Source organism: Bos taurus, chromosome 1, assembly GCF_002263795.3.
Source record: "Bos taurus isolate L1 Dominette 01449 registration number 42190680 breed Hereford chromosome 1, ARS-UCD2.0, whole genome shotgun sequence".
Lineage (NCBI taxonomy): Eukaryota > Metazoa > Chordata > Mammalia > Artiodactyla > Bovidae > Bos > Bos taurus.
Window position 1 is genome coordinate 138,980,291 of NC_037328.1, and position 18,332 is coordinate 138,998,622.

The window sequence follows — 18,332 nt, forward strand, 5'->3', positions numbered from 1 at the left end:
AAGCCCAGGCGCCACACCTACTGAGCCTGCACTCTGGAGCCCAGGAGCCATAACTACTGAACCCCAAGCACCCTTGAGCCCATGCTCCACAATTAGAGAGCAGTCCCTGCTAGCCACAACTAGAGAAAGCCTGTGCACACCAATGAAGATTCAGTGCAGCCAAAATAGAAATAGTAATAATACTTTGTTTTAAGTTGACAGATTCATAATCGCTTTCAAAACTTAGTACAAAAGCTACAAAAATCCAAACAGTGAGGTACAGGTATCAAAACAGACATATGGATCAATGCCACAGGACTGAGAATCTAGAAATAAATTTATATATCCACGGTCAAATGATTTTTAACAAGGGTACCAAGGCAATTCAATGGAGAAAAAAATAGTCTTCAACAAATAGTGCTGGGTAACTGGATATTCCATGCAAAAGAATGAAGCAGGACCCTCATCTAACACATATATGAAAATTAACTCAAAATGGATCAAGATTGAAAGCTATAAGCTATAAACTCCTAGAAGAAAGCACAGATCTTTGTCACCCTGAAGCAGGCAGTGGTTTCTTAGATATAACATCTAAAGCACAAACAACAAAAGAAAAAATATAGATAAACTGGACTTCATCAAAATTTTAAAAGCTTGGCTACAAAACACCAAAGACCCCAAAGAAAGTGAAAAGACAATCTAAAATGAGAGAAATATTTGAAAATCCTCTTAAAAGGGTCTTATAAATGCTGCAATAAACACTTTCACATAAACCTGTTTGTATGATTGTGCAAGTAGAGGCACAGTACATATTGTTATGAAGGATCCAAAATACATAGAGAATCTTAAAACTCAACAATAAAAAACCAAATAACAAAATCACGAAAGAGGCAAAGATGTGAATAAACATGTCTCCAAAGGTATGCAAATAGTCAAAAAGCACATGAAAGGATGCTTGATATCACTAGTCATTAGGAAAATAGAAACCAAAACCAAACAATACCATTTCATAACCCACGGGATGGCAATTTTTTAAAAAAGAAAGAAAATAACAAGTGTTGGAGAGGCGGAGCAGAAATTAATATAACAACTTTCTTGTATAAGAAAGTTCCCAGCATTATTATTCATATTAGCAAAAAAAAAATCAGAAACCACCCAAATGTCCCTCAGTTGATATATGGATAAACAAAACATAGCATATGCATACAACATATTCTATAACATGGCTAAATATTGGAAACATCCTAAAATGAAAAAAGTCAGACACAAAATGTCACATTTACCCATTTACATGCAATATTCAGAACAGGCAAACCCAGAGACAAAAAGTGATCTAAAAGCTGCCAGAGGGTGGGGAAAGGAGAGAACAGAAGTGATTACTAATGGGAAAGGGGTTTCTTTTGGAGGTAATGGAGATGTTCTAGAATTAGATTAATGTATGACTTTGTGACTATGCTAAAAAACACTTAATTGTGTACGTTAAAATGGCAAATTCTACAGTACATGAATTATATCTCAAAAAAAAAAAAAAGTAAAGGACAGGATCTGCTAAATAATGTCATGATTTACCCCAGCAACAAGAGAGTTAGTATTCAGCTTCTACGTGACTTTGGGTTTAAAACTACACAACCTGAATAAAGATTAATTGGGGGACTTACTTCAAGCATTTATAGTCATGGGACCATAGCCAGTACAATTTCCCAAGTGCAGAAGATATAGAAATGAGAGTTGTAACCAAGAAACCAGATGAGCAAGCACAAGGTAATTATCTCCAGAGCACAGTTCCTTTGAAATAAACTGCTATGAGCCAAAGCACACTATAGCTGTACCTAACTTTAATCCAATCCAGTCCTTTTTATGAACGTATCTTCATTACAGAAAAATAGAAGAGGGATAAAATCACCAGCTACTTCAAAAGATTTTAAAAAATTAAAAATCAAACAGGATGTAAAAAGAAACTAAAAGAGAATATAAACAGTTAATAAACGAACCGAATTTTATTGCAAATGTGTGACACAACTGCACAAAAGTAAGGAAGGAAGCAAAGAACCTGCCTAAGGGACTTTAGAAAGCAGATTTAGACTGCGTACTGTAAACCTAAGAAAAATGCTATACTGTAGTTTAAAAATGTATTTCTCAGACATCAGAGTGAAAAGCTACCTTTGCCTCTCCACTTCAATCTACAACCACTAGACGGTTACACAATGCAACAAAACGTGATTCCGCCCAACACACCAATCAAAGCAGTTCAATGAGCTCAAGAATAAAATTAATGAACAGAAGGAACACTTTACCAAACAGACTAAAACTCTAAACAGGAACCAAACAGAAATTCTGGAGCTGAAGAACAATTCAACAAACAAGATGAAGAATGAATTACAAAACACTGGAAATAGAGCAGACCATATGGAAGAGAAGGGCTTCCCTGGTGGCTCAGAGGTTAAAGCGTCTGCCTGCAATGCGGGAGACCTGGGTTCGATCTCTGGGTCGGGAAGATACCCTAGAGAAGGAAATAGCAACCCAGTCCAGTATTCTTGCCTGGAGAATCCCATGGACAGAGGAGCCTGGTGGGCTACAGTCCATGGGGTCGCAAAGAGTGGGACACGACTGAGCGACTTAACTTTATTCTAACTTTATATGGAAGAGAGAATTAGCCAACTTGAAGACAGAAACCTGAAATGATACAAAGTAGAAGAGGAAAGAGAAATAAGGTACTTAAAATAAAAAGGAAATTCCGTAAGAGCTATCAGAATCTTTCAGGAAGGGCAACATTAGGATAACAGGTATCCCACGAGAAGAGAGGGAGAAGGGAACAGGAGAAGGGAACAGAGTTTATTTAAAGAAATAATACCTGAGAACTTCCCAAGCCTGGAGAAGGAACCAGATATATAAGTCCATGAAACTAAGAGAACATCTAATTACCTCAATGCAAAAAGACCTTCTCCAAGACGCTTTATATTAAAATTGCCAAAAGCCAGGTATTTTAAAGGCAGCCAGGAATAAAAGGATACTAACCTACCAAACCTAGATGGCATATTCAAAAGCAGAGACATTACTTTGCCAACAAAGGTCTGTCTAGTTAAGGCTATGGTTTTTCCAGTGGTCACGTATGGATGTGAGAGTTGGACTGTGAAGAAGGCTGAGTGCCGAAGAATTGATGTTTTTGAACTGTGGTGTTGGAGAAGACTCTTGAGAGTCCCTTAGACTGCAAGAAGATCCAACCAGTCCATTCTAAAGGAGATCAGCCCTGGATGTTCTTTGGAAGGAATGATGCTAAAGCTGAAACTCCAGTACTTTGGCCACCTCACGTGAAGAGTTGACTCATTGGAAAAGACTCTGATGCTGGGAGGGATTGGGGGCCGGAGGAGAAGGGGACGACAGAGGATGAGATGGCTGGATGGCATCACTGACTCGATGGATGTGAGTTTGAGTGAACTCCAGGAGTTGGGTGATGGACAGGGAGGCCTGGCATGCTGCGATTCATGGGGTCGCAAAGAGTCGGACATGACTGAGCGACTGAACTGAACCTACCAAAAAAACCCCTAAGGCTTCCTGCAGATTTCTCAGCAGAAACAGGTCAGGAGGGAGTAGAATAACATTCTCAAAATATTGAAAGATAAAACCTGTCACTCAGGAGTATTCTAGCTAGCAAAGTTATCATTCACATATGAAGGAGAAATACTTCCCCAGACAAACAAAAGTTGAGGGAGTTCATCTACACAGACCTGCATCTACCAGAAACAAAAAGGCATAAATACACAGAACTTTGAGTAAGGAAACAAACTCAGAAAATTGCAACTCTTCATGAGCATACGTTCTTTAACACTTCATTATATCATAAAGGTAAAAGGGGGGAAGAAAAGTAGAAAAAATAACTACAGAAACTTCAATTTGCTAACAAACGCAACATGAACAGAGAAAATTAGAGACAACAAAAACACAAAAGAAAAAAAGGATGAAAACTATATAGGTAATTATTTCATCTTACCAGGAAAAAAAAAAAAAATTCAATGTTTCTCAGGGGGGAAAGGTTAGCAATTCTGAAACTACTTTTGTGAGTGTGCACAAGGACTGAACAAAGAAGTAAATATATTGTGGGTAAGAATCAGGGTTCCTACCTTTGGAGAAGGAAATGAAAGGGGAAAAGCTGGCCAGGGGGTTGGGGAGCTACATGCGTCTTGAGGTATGGGATGGGAAGTGGCAGCATCAGTAAGAACTCGTGATTTTTATTTACAGATTGATAGATAAGGAAATAAAAATGTATGTTTACTACAAACGTGTATTACTGTACATATATGTGCTAGCTCTGTCTACTGAGAGGACCTAGAAACAGTAACATCCCAAGAGTACTGAGCACACCTGGCACCCAGATCTTGGCTTCTAGATACCAATCTCCAATAAAATGAATCTGCTGCTGCTGCTGCTAAGTCGCTTCAGTCGTGTCCGACTCTGTGCGACCCCATAGATGGCAGCGCACAAGGCTCCCCCGTCCCTGGGATTCTCCAGGCAAGAACACTGGAGTGGGTTGCCATTTCCTTCTCCAATGCATGAAAGTGAAAAGTGGAAGTGAAGTCGCACAGTCGTGTACAACCCTTCGCGACCCCATGGACTGCAGCCTACCAGGCTCCTCCGTCCATGGGATTTTTCCAAGCAAGAGTACTGGAGTGGGGTGCCATTGCCTTCTCCGAAAATGAATCTGCCTTCTTTGAAAAAAACGGTTTGACTCCATGGCTGTTGCAAACAGGTAAAACATGAGATGTACCTAGAAACTGTGGTATCAGAAAGTGAATTAGTACTCACAAAATTATAGATGCACTGTATAAAGGACACACAGCAGGCAAATTTGTAATTGTTCCCAATAACCAAAGCTGGAATGAGTTGAGCAACAAAGCATTATGTTTTAACTCATATGGTAAAAATAAATATCCACAGATCCATGTAAATAAATAATTGGGCAATTAGTAAATGGAGGGAAAAGATCAATTCTTAACATAGAACTGCAATTAGCAAATATAGAAGGAATGAGAGTACAGGAGTTCAGAACAGGTCTCCCAAAGATATACCACTTTGGCATGTGGGTTTTTTTGAGCTAAATGCAAAAGAGATCCGGTACGCTCAAGGGATACTACTGCTCACGCCTTGACAACCTACTACAGAATCTGAACTAGCGATTTTACCCAGAAAAAGAGTTACAACCAGAGATTAAGTTGCTCTATCAATATAGCAAAGCAAATATCTAATTACCAAACATGATCCTCTTGTCCTTGGAAGCCCTAGGCCCCTAACCCCATTCCTTAGCTCAGAATGGCATACTCATCTCATTTTACCTTCCTGTCTTTGAACCTCTCATACATGTGCAGTCTCTGACTCTCATCAATGTGGGGTTCCTATACATATGAATTAAAATTTGATTTTCTCCTGTTAATCTGTCTCATGCCATTCTAATTCTTAGACCAGCCAGAAAAACATAGAAATGTAAAGTTTTCTTCCTCTCTGACAAAAGAAACAGAAAATCATCATTAAGTAATCACCACAGTATTAACTGCTGCCAGCAAGAGCCTACAACAGAGGCAAAAATTGGCCTGTGAAAAGTATGACGAGATGCAGGATGCTTACAGTTTCAAAGTACCTCCTCACACGAGGAAGGTATTAATTACAATTAAATTATTACATTACGAAGAAAAATTACACATTATTAAACATCCAACTACCATTTCTTAAAGCCTTCAGCTAACAACTATTATTTTACCAGTAATAACAGAGTTTTAAAAAAGACTGCGGTCCTCTTTTGTTAAAGGAATCACTTTCCTTGAAATCTACAGACAAATGGTAGATTACTTCTCCTCCTTCCTCCTATGCTAATGACATTCATTTCATACAGTAGTTAATTGATGGACTTAATTTTACAGGCTATGGCAAACCAATCACTTATGAAATCAAAGACATGACTGTAGCCTTCTTCACACTCTGTACTTACCTGACTGAGATGGCTATAGGTACAGCAGGGAGCTGTAAAAGCCCTTTCAGCAATTTGTGGTCAGATACAATAGCATCAAAAGCTACCAACTTTGAATCTTAAGATTTAAGCTGAATGAGAATTACTTTGCTACCATAAAGTCACCTTTACTTTATTAATCTCTTGTGACAGATGGGGAAATTAATGTATAGGAAAACGGAACTGTTTTTTTTCCTACAGCTGCTGCTGCTAAGTCACTTCAGTCGTATCCAACTCTGTGCGACCCCGTAGACGGCAGCCCACCAGGCTCCGCCGTCCCTGGTATTCTCCAGGCAAGAACACTGGAGTGGGTTGCTATTGCCTCCATTTTTCCTACAGATATACCAATAAAAGATTCCTCAAAAATGACAATGCCACACAACTATATACATATAAAGAAACATTAAACACAGTGAGAATATTAGAATGGTCCCTTGCATTAGAACTGAAAATACATGTTTCCTGGAGTCCCAAACACGAGTGGATGAGCTGGTGGTAATGTCCACACCTAACAAAAGAGAATAAAAAGATACCTGACAAGCAAATGAAAGTCACCTATCCAAACCTAAATAAGCAAATCTGAAGAAATCACTGACTTCTAAGAGGAGGCTACTTGAAATTTTGTAACTGGATAAAAAGGAAAAGGACATCACAGACAGGAGGCCTGCCATTTTCTGAAACAAATAACTCACAACACTTCAAAGAACAGTAATACTGCTTTCAAACAGTAGAATTTCTGAAAGCTAGTGAAATAAAGAATTCAGCCTACATTAAAAACTTTTAATCCTGACTTTAACATTTTTGCCTATTAATAGAAACAAATCATGAAATACTCAAACCCAAGCCAACAGAGTCAAAAACAACATAATTTGAAGAAACTATGAGAAAAAAAGCTGCTATAGTTTGCTAGGTATCCCACTCATCTCACAGAAAAATATGTGAAGCCTTGAAATTAGAAGAAAGATCAATGCCAAAAGTAACGTCCTCAAATCTATTTACCAACCAAGGTAAAGGAAATATTTATTTGTTGAGCAGCTTTTTCATGAGGTAGAGTCATCATTCTCCCTTCACAAGTGAGGATATCAAGGCTTAGAGGAGTTAACTTCCTTGACTTTGGCTAGAACAACATTTCTCAATCTCAGCAGCACTGACATTTGGGGCCAGGTAATTATTTGTTCTGGTAGGGACAGGGGGACTGTCTTGTAAATCACAGGATGTGTACCAGAATCACTGGCCTCTATCCATTGCATGGCAAAAGTATCCTCCCACAGTTGTGATCAATGAAAACCTCTTTAAATGCTGCCAAATGTCCCATGGAGGGCAAAACTGCCCCCAGCTGAGCACTACTGAGTTAGAGTGAATAAGCCAGTATTTTCATTTAATGGACAAGGGCTATATGCCAGATCCTGTTCAAAATGAATGAGGAATAGCTGAAGATCTTTGCCCTAAGAGCTTGCTTTGAACCCTGGTTTTCTAGCCCAGTTCAGTTCAGTTCAGTCGCTCAGTCGTGTCAAAACTCTTTGCGACCCAATGAATGGCAGCACGCCAGTTGTCCATCACCAACTCCCAGAGTTCACCCAAACTCATGTCCATTGAGTCGGTGACGTCATCCAGCCATCTCTTCCTGTCGTCCCCTTCTCCTCCTACCCACAATCCCTCCCAGCAGCAGGGTCTTTTCAAATAAGTCAACCCTTCGCATGAGGTGGCCAAAGTATTGGAGTTTCAGCTTTATCATCAGTCCTTCCAATGAACACTGATCTCCTTTAGGATGGACTGGTTGGATCTCCTTGCAGTCCAAGGGACTCTCAAGAGTCTTCTCCAACACCATAGTTCAAAAGCATCAATTCTTCGGCACTCAGCTTTCTTCACAGTCCGTCTCTCACATCCATACATGACCACTGGAAAAACCATAGCCTTGACTAGATGGACCTTTGTTGGCAAAGTAATGTCTCTGCTTTTCAATGTGCTATCTAGTTTGGTCATAACTTTTCTTCCAAGGAGTAAGCGTCTTTTAATTTCATGGCTGCAGTCACCATCTGCAGTGATTTTGGAGCCCCAAAAAATAAAGTCTGACACTGTTTCCCCTGTTTCCCCATCTACTTCCCATGAAGTGATAGGACCAGATGCCATGATCTTCGTTTTCTGAATGTTGAGCTTTAAGCCAACTTTTTCACTCTCCTCTTTCACTTTCATCAAGAGGCTTTTTAGTTCCTCTTCACTGTCTGCCATAAGGGTGGTGTCATCTGCGTATCTGAGGTTATTGATATTTCTCCTGGCAATCTTGATTCCAGCTTGTGCTTCTTCCAGCCCAGAGTTTCTCATGATGTACTCTGCATAGAAGTTAAATAAACAGGGTGACAATATACAGCCTTGACGTACTCCTTTTCTTATTTGGAACCAGTCTGTTGTTCCATGTCCAGTTCTAACTGTTGCTTCCTGACCTGCATACAGGTTTCTCAAAAGACAGGTCAGGTGGCCTGGTATTCCCATCTCTCAGAATTTTCCACAGTTTATTGTGATCCACACAGTCAAAGGTTTTGGCATAGTCAATAAAGCAGAAATAGATGTTTTCTGGAACTCTTGCTGTTTCGATGACTTCTAGTGATGTTCAATTTTAAAACAAACTTCTCTCCACATACAATGTGACCTTCAACACCGTCCCTCTGGCCAGCCCCCACATCAGCCAACTCCTCCAGCCAATCAGCAGCACCTCCACTCACCCACTTGCACTGGTTCTACAGCTGTAGTCACTTCTGACTCAACCCTCCCCAGCATTCCCTATTATTGAGATACTGTCCAAGTTCTGCTAGTTTTCTGGAGGAGTAAAATGGGTCTCTCATCCATCCCTACCCGACATTTCCATCATTCTAATGTAGATACATGGCCAATTCCCCTCCTTTCTACCACTGGTAGAAATTCGAAGAAACTCACCTCTTGATCCTTCAAATGAATTAAGGGTACACATCAAGGTATAACAGACTACCAACCTCTAGGGTCAGGGGCTGGTAGATACTAAAGAGTGGTCAGCAAACACCATATCCTCTTTTTTTGGAGTAGGAAAGGAAACTGAAACTTAACATCCCATCACAGTAAAAAGCAGCCCTGACAAGCATTAAGAAAAGGACTCCGAGAGATTAGTTGACCTGCCATTAAAAAGCGGCTCGCATGCTATTCCTGGCACTTGTGCCATGCATCACTTTTGTCTGTTCCAAGCGAACGTAGAACTGACATTCAAGAGGGAAGTGAGATAAGATTCCCAAAGAAAGCCTGAACCAACTAGCATTTCTGCCCATCCCAATGTATAAACGCAGAGGTAAATGCAGCAAACATTCCACTAGGGAAACTCTAAAACCAACAATCAAACGAGTCTAGTGAAATAACTGCATATACGGGTGGACTCCGGGAGTTGGTGATGGACAGGGAGGCCTGGCGTGCTTCGATTCATGGGGCTGCAAAGAGTCGGACACGACTGAGCGACTAAACTGAAGTGAATTCAATAAAGACATATATAGCACATTCATAACATGATGTACAGCACCAAAATGTTAATTTATTTAGCAAATGAAAGGCTTTGAGGTGACATAAAAATCCAGGATCTGTTTCAAAGTTGATCTTTATTCTATGCAGACAATAGAACTTCATTATATTAATGGTTCTTAGGAAATGCTTTATTGTGACTTTAAGACATCACAATCAAGATAACTTTAAATTCAGTACCTAAAATTCACAACCTAATCAAAAGTTTTAATTTATAATTCACAGTTAAAAAAACAAAACAATGATCCAGAAAAGTATTATGGGTAACAACCTAAATACTTCTGCCTTATTATTCTGAGTTTTCCTATAAAGGGTTGAACATTAAACACCAGTACAGGGTAGCAAATATATTCAGTGTCAGGGTCCTACTGCTATTCCAACTTTATCAGATTATTTGTTCTATGTAAGTAAATAAACAAATCAAAATAATTTCTACAAGGATCCTTCAATGTCTCAGAGTTTTCTGAAAGAATAAAGAAATGCATTGTGCTAAATTGCTATTATTTCCTCATGAGGGATACAAGTTTAAGTCTGTGTCATCATGAAATGATCAAAAGCCAAGCCAAAAGATCTCCCTTAAGAAATTATCATTAACAGGAATATTAAAGACATAATCATATTCATACATTCTCTAATACCAGATGCAGAAAGACTGAAGTTGAATTAGATGCCCAGTTAGGAATCATCTTAAAGTGATGCTTCTGACCCCTGCTGTTACTGTCTTTCTCCTTCCTTAACCTACTATATATAGCCTTGTAACATTTCATTCGTTTTTTTCCTAAATGTATCCAATAAGCTTAGCCTAAACTAACCTAATTTGAGTAATGGCCTTGTACAGTCAACTCGCCTTATTGCCTTGTACAGTCGGCTCGCCTTATCCACAGGTTCTGTATAGCAGATTCAACCAACTGCAGATCAAAAAAAAAAAAAATTCCGGAAAGTTTCACAGAGCAAAACTTGAATCTGTTGCATGCCAGCAACTATTTGCATTGTTTCTACAGGTATTTACATAAAACATTTAGATTGCATTAGGAATTAAAAGCCATCTAGAAATAACTTAAAGTGTAAGGGAGCACCTGCACAGGCTTTATGTAAATTATGACACCATTCTGGATCACGGACTTGAGCATCCTCAGATTTTGATATCTGTTGGGTTCCTGGAACCAATCCCCAGATACTAAGAAAAGACTAGTTCTAGGATGTATACCTTTGTCAATATTAACTTAGAACCTTAAAAGCTGGAACACATATTAACCAATGCATATAAATAGCAGCCATATAAATTTAAGAGGAAATTGCACTGAAGGCCTTTTTTTTTTTTTGAGAAATCTTTTCCTGCAGGAAACAATGGCATTAACCAAGAGTTCACCCAACAAGTTTTTACTTTACTGTCTTTTACCAACACTTGTCCTCATGAAAACTGTAAAAATAATCTTGTCACAACTGATGCCTGAAATTACTATAAAGAAAATCTGTCTTTTAACAAAGTAAAGGTGGGAAGAACTTTTGAACATATAAAGAGATCTTTAAGATATTACATGTAACAACGGTGTAATTTAAAATTATCCCAGCTAATTTTACTATCAAGCTAAGGTGTTCTTAGAGCTTCCCTTGTAGCTCAGTTGATAAAGAATCTGCCTGCAAAGCAGGAGACCTGGGTTCAATTCCTGGGTTGGGAAGATCCCCTGGAGAAGGAAATGGCAACCCACTCCAGTATTCTTGCCTGGAGAATCCCATGGACAGAGAGGAGCCTGACAGACTACAGTCTATGGGGTCGCAAAGAGTCAGACACGACTTAGCGACTAAACCACGACTAAGGTGTTCCTTCCTACTTTAAAACAAAATTTAAACTTGATTATGAAATTTAAACAGATTATGGTTAACCAAGATCACAAAAGAAAATCAGCCTTGAGGTTCAAGGGGGATGTTCCCTAGACTATTTTGATTGGTACTGCTTCAGTTAACAGAGTTGAATTCTGCTGACATTAAATGAATAATAAAAACATTAACACAAATCACATCTTTAGGGCTGAACTGTCAGAAGACATTTTACCAACATTCTCTGCAGCATCCTAACTCTGGGTTACTACAGTTTATAAAATGCTACCACATAATTTTTAGTTTCAACTCTTTTCTAGAAATACTGATTAAAATTATTTTATTAACAAAACAACAAACATAATAAATTATTTTCTACAGCTAAAGATATAAAATATTTTTACAACTTGGTTTTCTATTATTTCCTGTTAAAGAAATACAATTAACATGGCTTCTCATCCCTTTTTCCTTACAGTTCCTCCAACTATCCTAACATAATCTTTTCTTAACACATTTCCAGTGATTAACAATTTGAACTTGAATAAGAAACTATTTTAAAAAGTGCAAAGAAACATACTATCATTTTCAAATGCTATCCAAAAAGCTCGAGTGAATTTATTCTAGATGGACTAGCCTATCCTCTAACCTTAATTAAGCATGTCCTAAAATCTTGAAGGTTATTAATCTCTATATTTAAGGTTATGTTAAATAGTTTCATGTGTATTAAATTTATAGTGGTTTTTCTATGTAAAAGACCAGATTTGCTCCAAAGAAAAAATCCATTATTGGGAAGGATTTGCAAATTATCCAGCTGGAAATAGCTTTTCTAATAAATCGTCCTTTTAAACATCCAAACGATAAATTTTTAAAAAATCAAAAAAAGAGCCATTTTTTTGTGCATCTTCAATTCCTACATGTTATCTGCTTTGATCTAGGATATGGATAAAATCCTAACCCACGAATGGAAGTGTAGGACCAGTCCCTGAAATTCCCAGGAAACCAACATTTCAGATACTTTCAGGGACTGACTGGAGTATTCATCCTGGAGGCTAAGGCTAAAATCTGGTCAAGGTTTGTGGATAAAGTGGGAGAAAGGTCCAGAAGAATCAAAACTAAAGAATAGAAAGAAATGAGCACCGTGGCTGAAAGGAGTCATAGAGATGAAGTTGTAGACATGGCACGTGCCCTAGGACCTCCAGGCTCCTGCTCCCGGGGCCACTGGCAATTCCATCCTGCGCACACCTAGAGGTAGGGGGAACTTACCTACACACCAACCAGAGGAGTCTCTGTTTCTGGGGAACAGCAGCAAGCAATCACTCAGAGGCTCACCAGGCTGTGTATCAGCCATCCTCCTGGGCACTTTACATACCAGGCTTCATTCTCTCCTTACACTCACCTTCCAAAAAAAGGCATTTAGCCCATTTACAGATGGAAAAACTTAGCAGCTAAGAAAGCTTTAGAAACTGAGTAACTCGTGAGACTTTTAGGAGAGGAAAAAAAAGTACCTGACAGGATTCAAATCCAAGCCTATCTCTTTTTACACTGTCCCCTGGTTTGTTGGCAGAGCTCCAATTTTTCTCTATGGGTTTAAGGCCTTAACACTAAAGAAAATACTGCCCTTAATTCTACCCGTTCCGTAACTAATAATGACAACTTCATGCAGAGCATTCTGGCCACTACTGTACCCCCTTTCAATATTCAATGTTATAACATTACGATGTAAACACTAGGCAAGGCTATTTACAATTAACATTTACTGAGCACTGCCACATACTTTTTCGAAACACTAACAACCTAAACGCTATTCACATGGTATGTGTGTGTATGCTCAGTTGCTCAGTCATGGTCGACTCTTTTGAGACCCCATGAACTGTAGCCTACCAGGCTACTCTGTCCATGGGATTTTCTAGGAAATAATACCAGAGTGGGTTGCCATTTTCAACTCTACAGCATCTACCCTACCAGGGATCGAACTGGCGTCTCCTGCATCTTCTGCACTGGCAGGCGGATTCTCTACCACTGCATCACCTGGGTAAACTCTATCAATATCTTTATTTCACAGATAAAGAAACTGAAACAAAACCAGCTTTATTAATGTGCACAAGGCCACATGATGGTAAGTGGGGATCCAGCATTCAAATCAAGTTGTCTGGTTCCACAATGCATATCTTCAATGCTAGCCTTTCTCTCTCCCAAGAGAATTTATGCAGGGTTTCTCATTTAACTCTCCTAAATATGTAAGCTAAATATTATCAATCCCATTTATAGATGTTTCCAGAGGGGCTCAGAAAGATGAGTTTACTTAAAAGTCACACAACTTTTAGTGGTTAAGGTATAATTCCAATCCATTTGTTTCACACCCGTAAGATGCTAATAATATATCTTATCTGAAAGAGAACACTGTCTATAAAAAGGAAAGCGATCTAAGTATTTCAAAACGGACAAATGGTTTTGAAAATTTCTAGGCTATATACAAGTTCTTAAAAATGTTTTAAGAAAAAGGAAAAAATGGTGTAATGGGAATGAAAAGCTGGCAAAAATGGCCTCAATTATGAGGCAGAAACCCCCCACCAGTTTCTAAGAATTGAATAACCTTTTACTATGAGGCCAAATCATTATTTAACCATAAAGTACCAAGACTCAGTCAGCCACAAGTGTACACCAAGCTTCCAAAGCACAACCACTCCCTCCCACCTCATCCTATCTCACAACCACTCCCTCCCAGCTCATCCCATCTCACAACCACTCCCTCCCACCCCAACAGACAATGAGAATCAGCTTTATTAGTCATACTCCTTTTCAAGAAAGAGCAAGAAACAGAAAAGCAACATATAACAACCCACTGACTTTAGGCTATACTCTTAAATCTGGTAACATTCTAGTAAACATGGTAAAGCAGAAGCTCAAGTTTCACATGTTATTTAAGATGCAACTACCAACAAACAGGTATATGAATGCTTAATATTCTTTGTCTCTTCTGAGGAAAAGATCTGCCTTCCTTAAACCTATTAATACAGACAAGGCAGAAAAAAATTCAGAAAAGTGATTTTCCATATTACCAGCAAAAATCACTGCTTTCGAACGCTGTTTCTAAAGATCCAATTTAGACAGTAAACATCCTCTGCAGTTATTTACATTAGTATTTCAGAAAATGTCTTCTACCAATTATCCATCCAGAGTAAAATTAAGCAAGATAATCATGCCTTTTGTCATATTTCCCTCACATCCCAGGGGTCTCAGACAACAAAATAGATTATCACATATAAGAAACATCTATTTTAAACTAACTAGTCCTACTTAGTACAATCAACCTTACGTTTTCAACAATGGAAAAACAAATTAGAAAGCTGCCAGAAAGCCCAATTGCAGCTCCGCTGTACCAGGTGCAAATTTTAAAAACCAAAGATACATGAGTACAAAATGTGATCTGTAAACATTTTTCATAGCATCTTGCAGCCCCACTTTATTAAAAAAAAAAAAAAGGAATAAATTTAAAAAGATGATCACACACAAGTCAATCCAAAGAATAGTGCGGTTTTTTCAAGAGGGAAAAAACAACGACATTTATTCAGAGTTGTTCAACGATTAAAATAAAAAAAAGTGCTATGTATGAAAGTACTAAATATTTCATAAGGCCAAAGGAATCGAGTAACATGTGCATGATAATCCGGTGTATTTGCAGCGTCCAGTGGACGAACAGGTTCCACTGTCAACCTCCTATAAGGCATGTTTTGAAACGAGGAGGAACTTTCAAGAAAGGAAACCACCTCATAATATCTAGCTAAAGTCAGAGTTGATTTTTGTGAACTGAAAAACACTGAATTTTCTTCCCCAAAACTGAACTTAAATTATTGTTTTCTTTCTTATAAAGGAATCCAGTTAAATCAAATAAAGGCAAATACAGAGGGATGCAATGCAGAGCCTTCCCTTCCCATCTCCACCTCCCCTGGAGTGATTCCTCTCTGAGAACCATGGAAACAGCAGAGATGCCATCTGAAATGAAAACTTCCCTTCCAAACCCCAAGCTAAAGAAAGCTGGTTCCTCCGGAAAGCATTATCAAGCTCAGTCACCCTACAGAACCTTAATTTCTGAAACTCCCTATGCTACGAAAATACAAGCTAGATATCTCAGGAAGGCAATTCCTTGGACTTCACAATCGAAGGAAAAAAATAAAATCAGAACCAAAAACGTGGAGAAAGACAACTTAAAAGCCAACCACCACACCCTCAACTCCGCGCTGCAACCCGCCTGCCGGGGGGCCTTTACCTTCATCTTCCATCGAAACTGCACTTGGGTTGATGGCTACAAAGTCTTTAGTGTCAGCCACGGCCACACTGGGAAGAAGGAGAGGAGGAGAACAAGAGAAGCCCCCGGAATCCCAGGCCGTCACCCCCGCTCCCGGCCACGCGGCCCGCGGCTGCGCCCACCACCCCTAGCAGCAGCATCTGCAAGAGAAACCGGAGAAGCAGCGCTGACGGGGGCGGGGAGGGACCACCGCCCACCGCCCCAGGAGCTTCAGGCCCCGCGCCCGCGCCCTGGCCGCCCGCATCCCTCAACTCAGGCCGGCCGGGCAGCGCCCCGGAGACGCCCCCAGCCGGGTACTCTGGACGCCCCCCAAGACCTAGAAGTTTCTGGAAACGGGGGGACAGTGGGTAATCCGGGCGCGCCCCCCCCCTCAAAGCCCCATACCCTTCTCTGGGCTGCGGGGCACTCACCCGCAAGCTCGCGGGAGCGGCTTGCCAAGCGGCGGCGCCGTACGGGCGCCTCTCCCGGCGTGAGGGCGGTGACCGGGAGGGCGGGCGGGGCGGGAAGGGGAGCAGGTGAGGAGACCGGTCTCGAGCCGGCCCGGGCTCGATGCGGCCGTGCTGGTCTGCTCCCGCCTCCGCCTCCTGGGCTCCGCCCTCCCTGCCGCCCGCCGCCCCGGCGCGCCCCGCACCCCGGGTCGGCCCCGCACTCCCGGGCGCCCGCGGACCGAGCTTTGTCGCCACCACTTCCGCCGTGAGGGGCGCGGGCGCAGGCGCACTAACACGCCCGGGCGGGCACGGCGGAAGTGAGTGGAGGCCAGGCTGCCGGTCCGGAGGGGGCTGCGGCTAGGGGCGCTCGCTCAGATCCCATCTCCCCTGCTGTCACCCCTATCCTACCCCGGAGACGTGCTCGGCCTCTCCACGCACCTGCCCGGCGCAAGTGTGGGAGAGCCACCCGCTCCCCCGCGCCTGCCGCGCCTCCTCAGAAGGCAGCCGCGGGGTCGGTCCGAGCGGGCAGGCGCAGCCATGTTCGCGGCCCGCGAGATGTTTGAGCGCCCGGACGATGAGGTGGGGAGCCCCTCCCGCAGGGCGGCCGTCACAATCTGGGCGGGCGACGCGCTGACCCGCAGCCTCGCTTGCAGGCCTATCGCTGCTGCTGTCCGCTGACCGTGGCGCAGGTCCCCGCGGGGCCACGTCTCAAAGTTCCATCCCGATGGGGTTCAGCCTCAGCGCACTCGGGCAGAGGAGCCGAGATCATCGGTTCCAGTGTGCAACCGGAGAGGCTAGAATAGCTAAAGGCCTCGCGCCCCCAGATGGAAGCTAAGGAACCGGCGTTACCTTTAGACTCTTGGCACTTGAAATTTCCCCTTGCTCAGCACCTAACCGAGACCCCCATCAAGTCAGTTTTGATGGACGGTTGAGTTTAATAATCCTTGTCAAGTCTGACATAGCAGAGGTTGAACCTAAATCCTCTCGCCCCCAAATCCACTAGAGGGCAGGTCTATACCTGCTGAGTTCCAGCGCATCCTGCAAAGAACTCAGGAGATGGCCAAAGAAACGTCTTTCCTTATATGCTTAGAGGTGTTTTTCTTCATCTACACTTAGGCCTGTTGAAAATTTTGCCCCTTAGCCTTCAGGTCCTGTAACATATCCTTATGTGCTCTTACCACATGTTCAGCATCAAAATAAACAAAGGGACAGAGTTACCTATTCTGTTTGGCCCCAGGATAAGTGGAACTAGTCTAGGATCAAAAATCCTGATTGAAGGATTGATTGAAGAAACATCGCGATTTTATTCTGTGAGGTCACTTTAAAATTTCAAAAGTGAAACCCTAAAATCACACTATATATATAGCCATCTTTGGCTTGTATGCTTAATGATTTTTGTTTGTTTAGGGCTGATACGTGTAAGATTATGATCGGTACAACAATGAAAGTTCTATCTCTTACTCAATGTTTTAATCAATTTGGAATGATTGTTACTATGGACTTTGACAGCACAGTATCACATTAAAAACAAAAATATCTAAAATAGGAAATGCACAGATATAGACATTATTTGTTATTAACGTGTGATCTTACAAAATAGAGAGTAATTCTCCATTAAATTCTTTGATGACCTCGAAAATTTTTTCAAAGGCAACTTTTCACAGTTATCTATTGTAAACTGCAATACTCCTGCATTGCTACTGAATTCCTAGTTAATACCTCCTCCATAGATTTATCACTCCATGGTTTATATCTAAAGTAACTTACAATGGAATTTTACTCTTTGGTTGCCTCAGTTGTAAAAGCCATTATCTGTATTGCCAAGACAAAAAACCTGATTAACACCAACGGGTTGTCCAGAAAAATTGTTACATACTTCATTCTTAACCCATTGGCAGTTATCTCACAAATTCCAGGAAATGGCAGTAACAGAAACCTGTAAAGGGTAGCTTTCAACCACTTAGCTGATTCTTAAGCTTCATCAACATATCTCTACAGTCAGTCAGTTCAGTTGCTCAGACATGTCCAACTCTTTGTGACCCCATGAACCACAGCATGCCAGGCCTCCATGTCCATCACCAACTCTGGAGTTTACCCAAACTCACATCCATTGAGTCAATGATGCCCTCTAACCATCTCATCCTCTGTCGTCCCCTTCTCCTCCTGCCTTAAATCTTTCCCAACATCAGAGTCTTTTCAAATGAGTCAGCTCTTCACATCAGGTGGCCAAAATATTGGAGTTTCAGCTTCAACATCAGTCCTTCTGATC

At 41.1% G+C, this 18,332-nt stretch overlaps 1 protein-coding gene across 5 annotated transcripts in view; it reads right to left on the reverse strand.

Annotated features, from left to right (window-relative positions):
• The window catches only part of ATP2C1 (ATPase secretory pathway Ca2+ transporting 1), a 154,142-nt gene that overhangs the window by 108,731 nt on the left and 27,079 nt on the right, over positions 1-18,332 (reverse strand). Inside the window, exons 1-2 of one of the 5 annotated variants that reach the window (XM_024994060.2) lie at positions 16,502-16,637; positions 15,597-15,775 (exon numbers count right to left, since the gene is read on the reverse strand). In XM_024994060.2, coding sequence (XP_024849828.1) covers positions 15,597-15,602 — 6 coding nt within the window. In that variant the 5' untranslated portion in view covers positions 15,603-15,775; positions 16,502-16,637. 5 annotated transcript variants of the gene reach the window in all.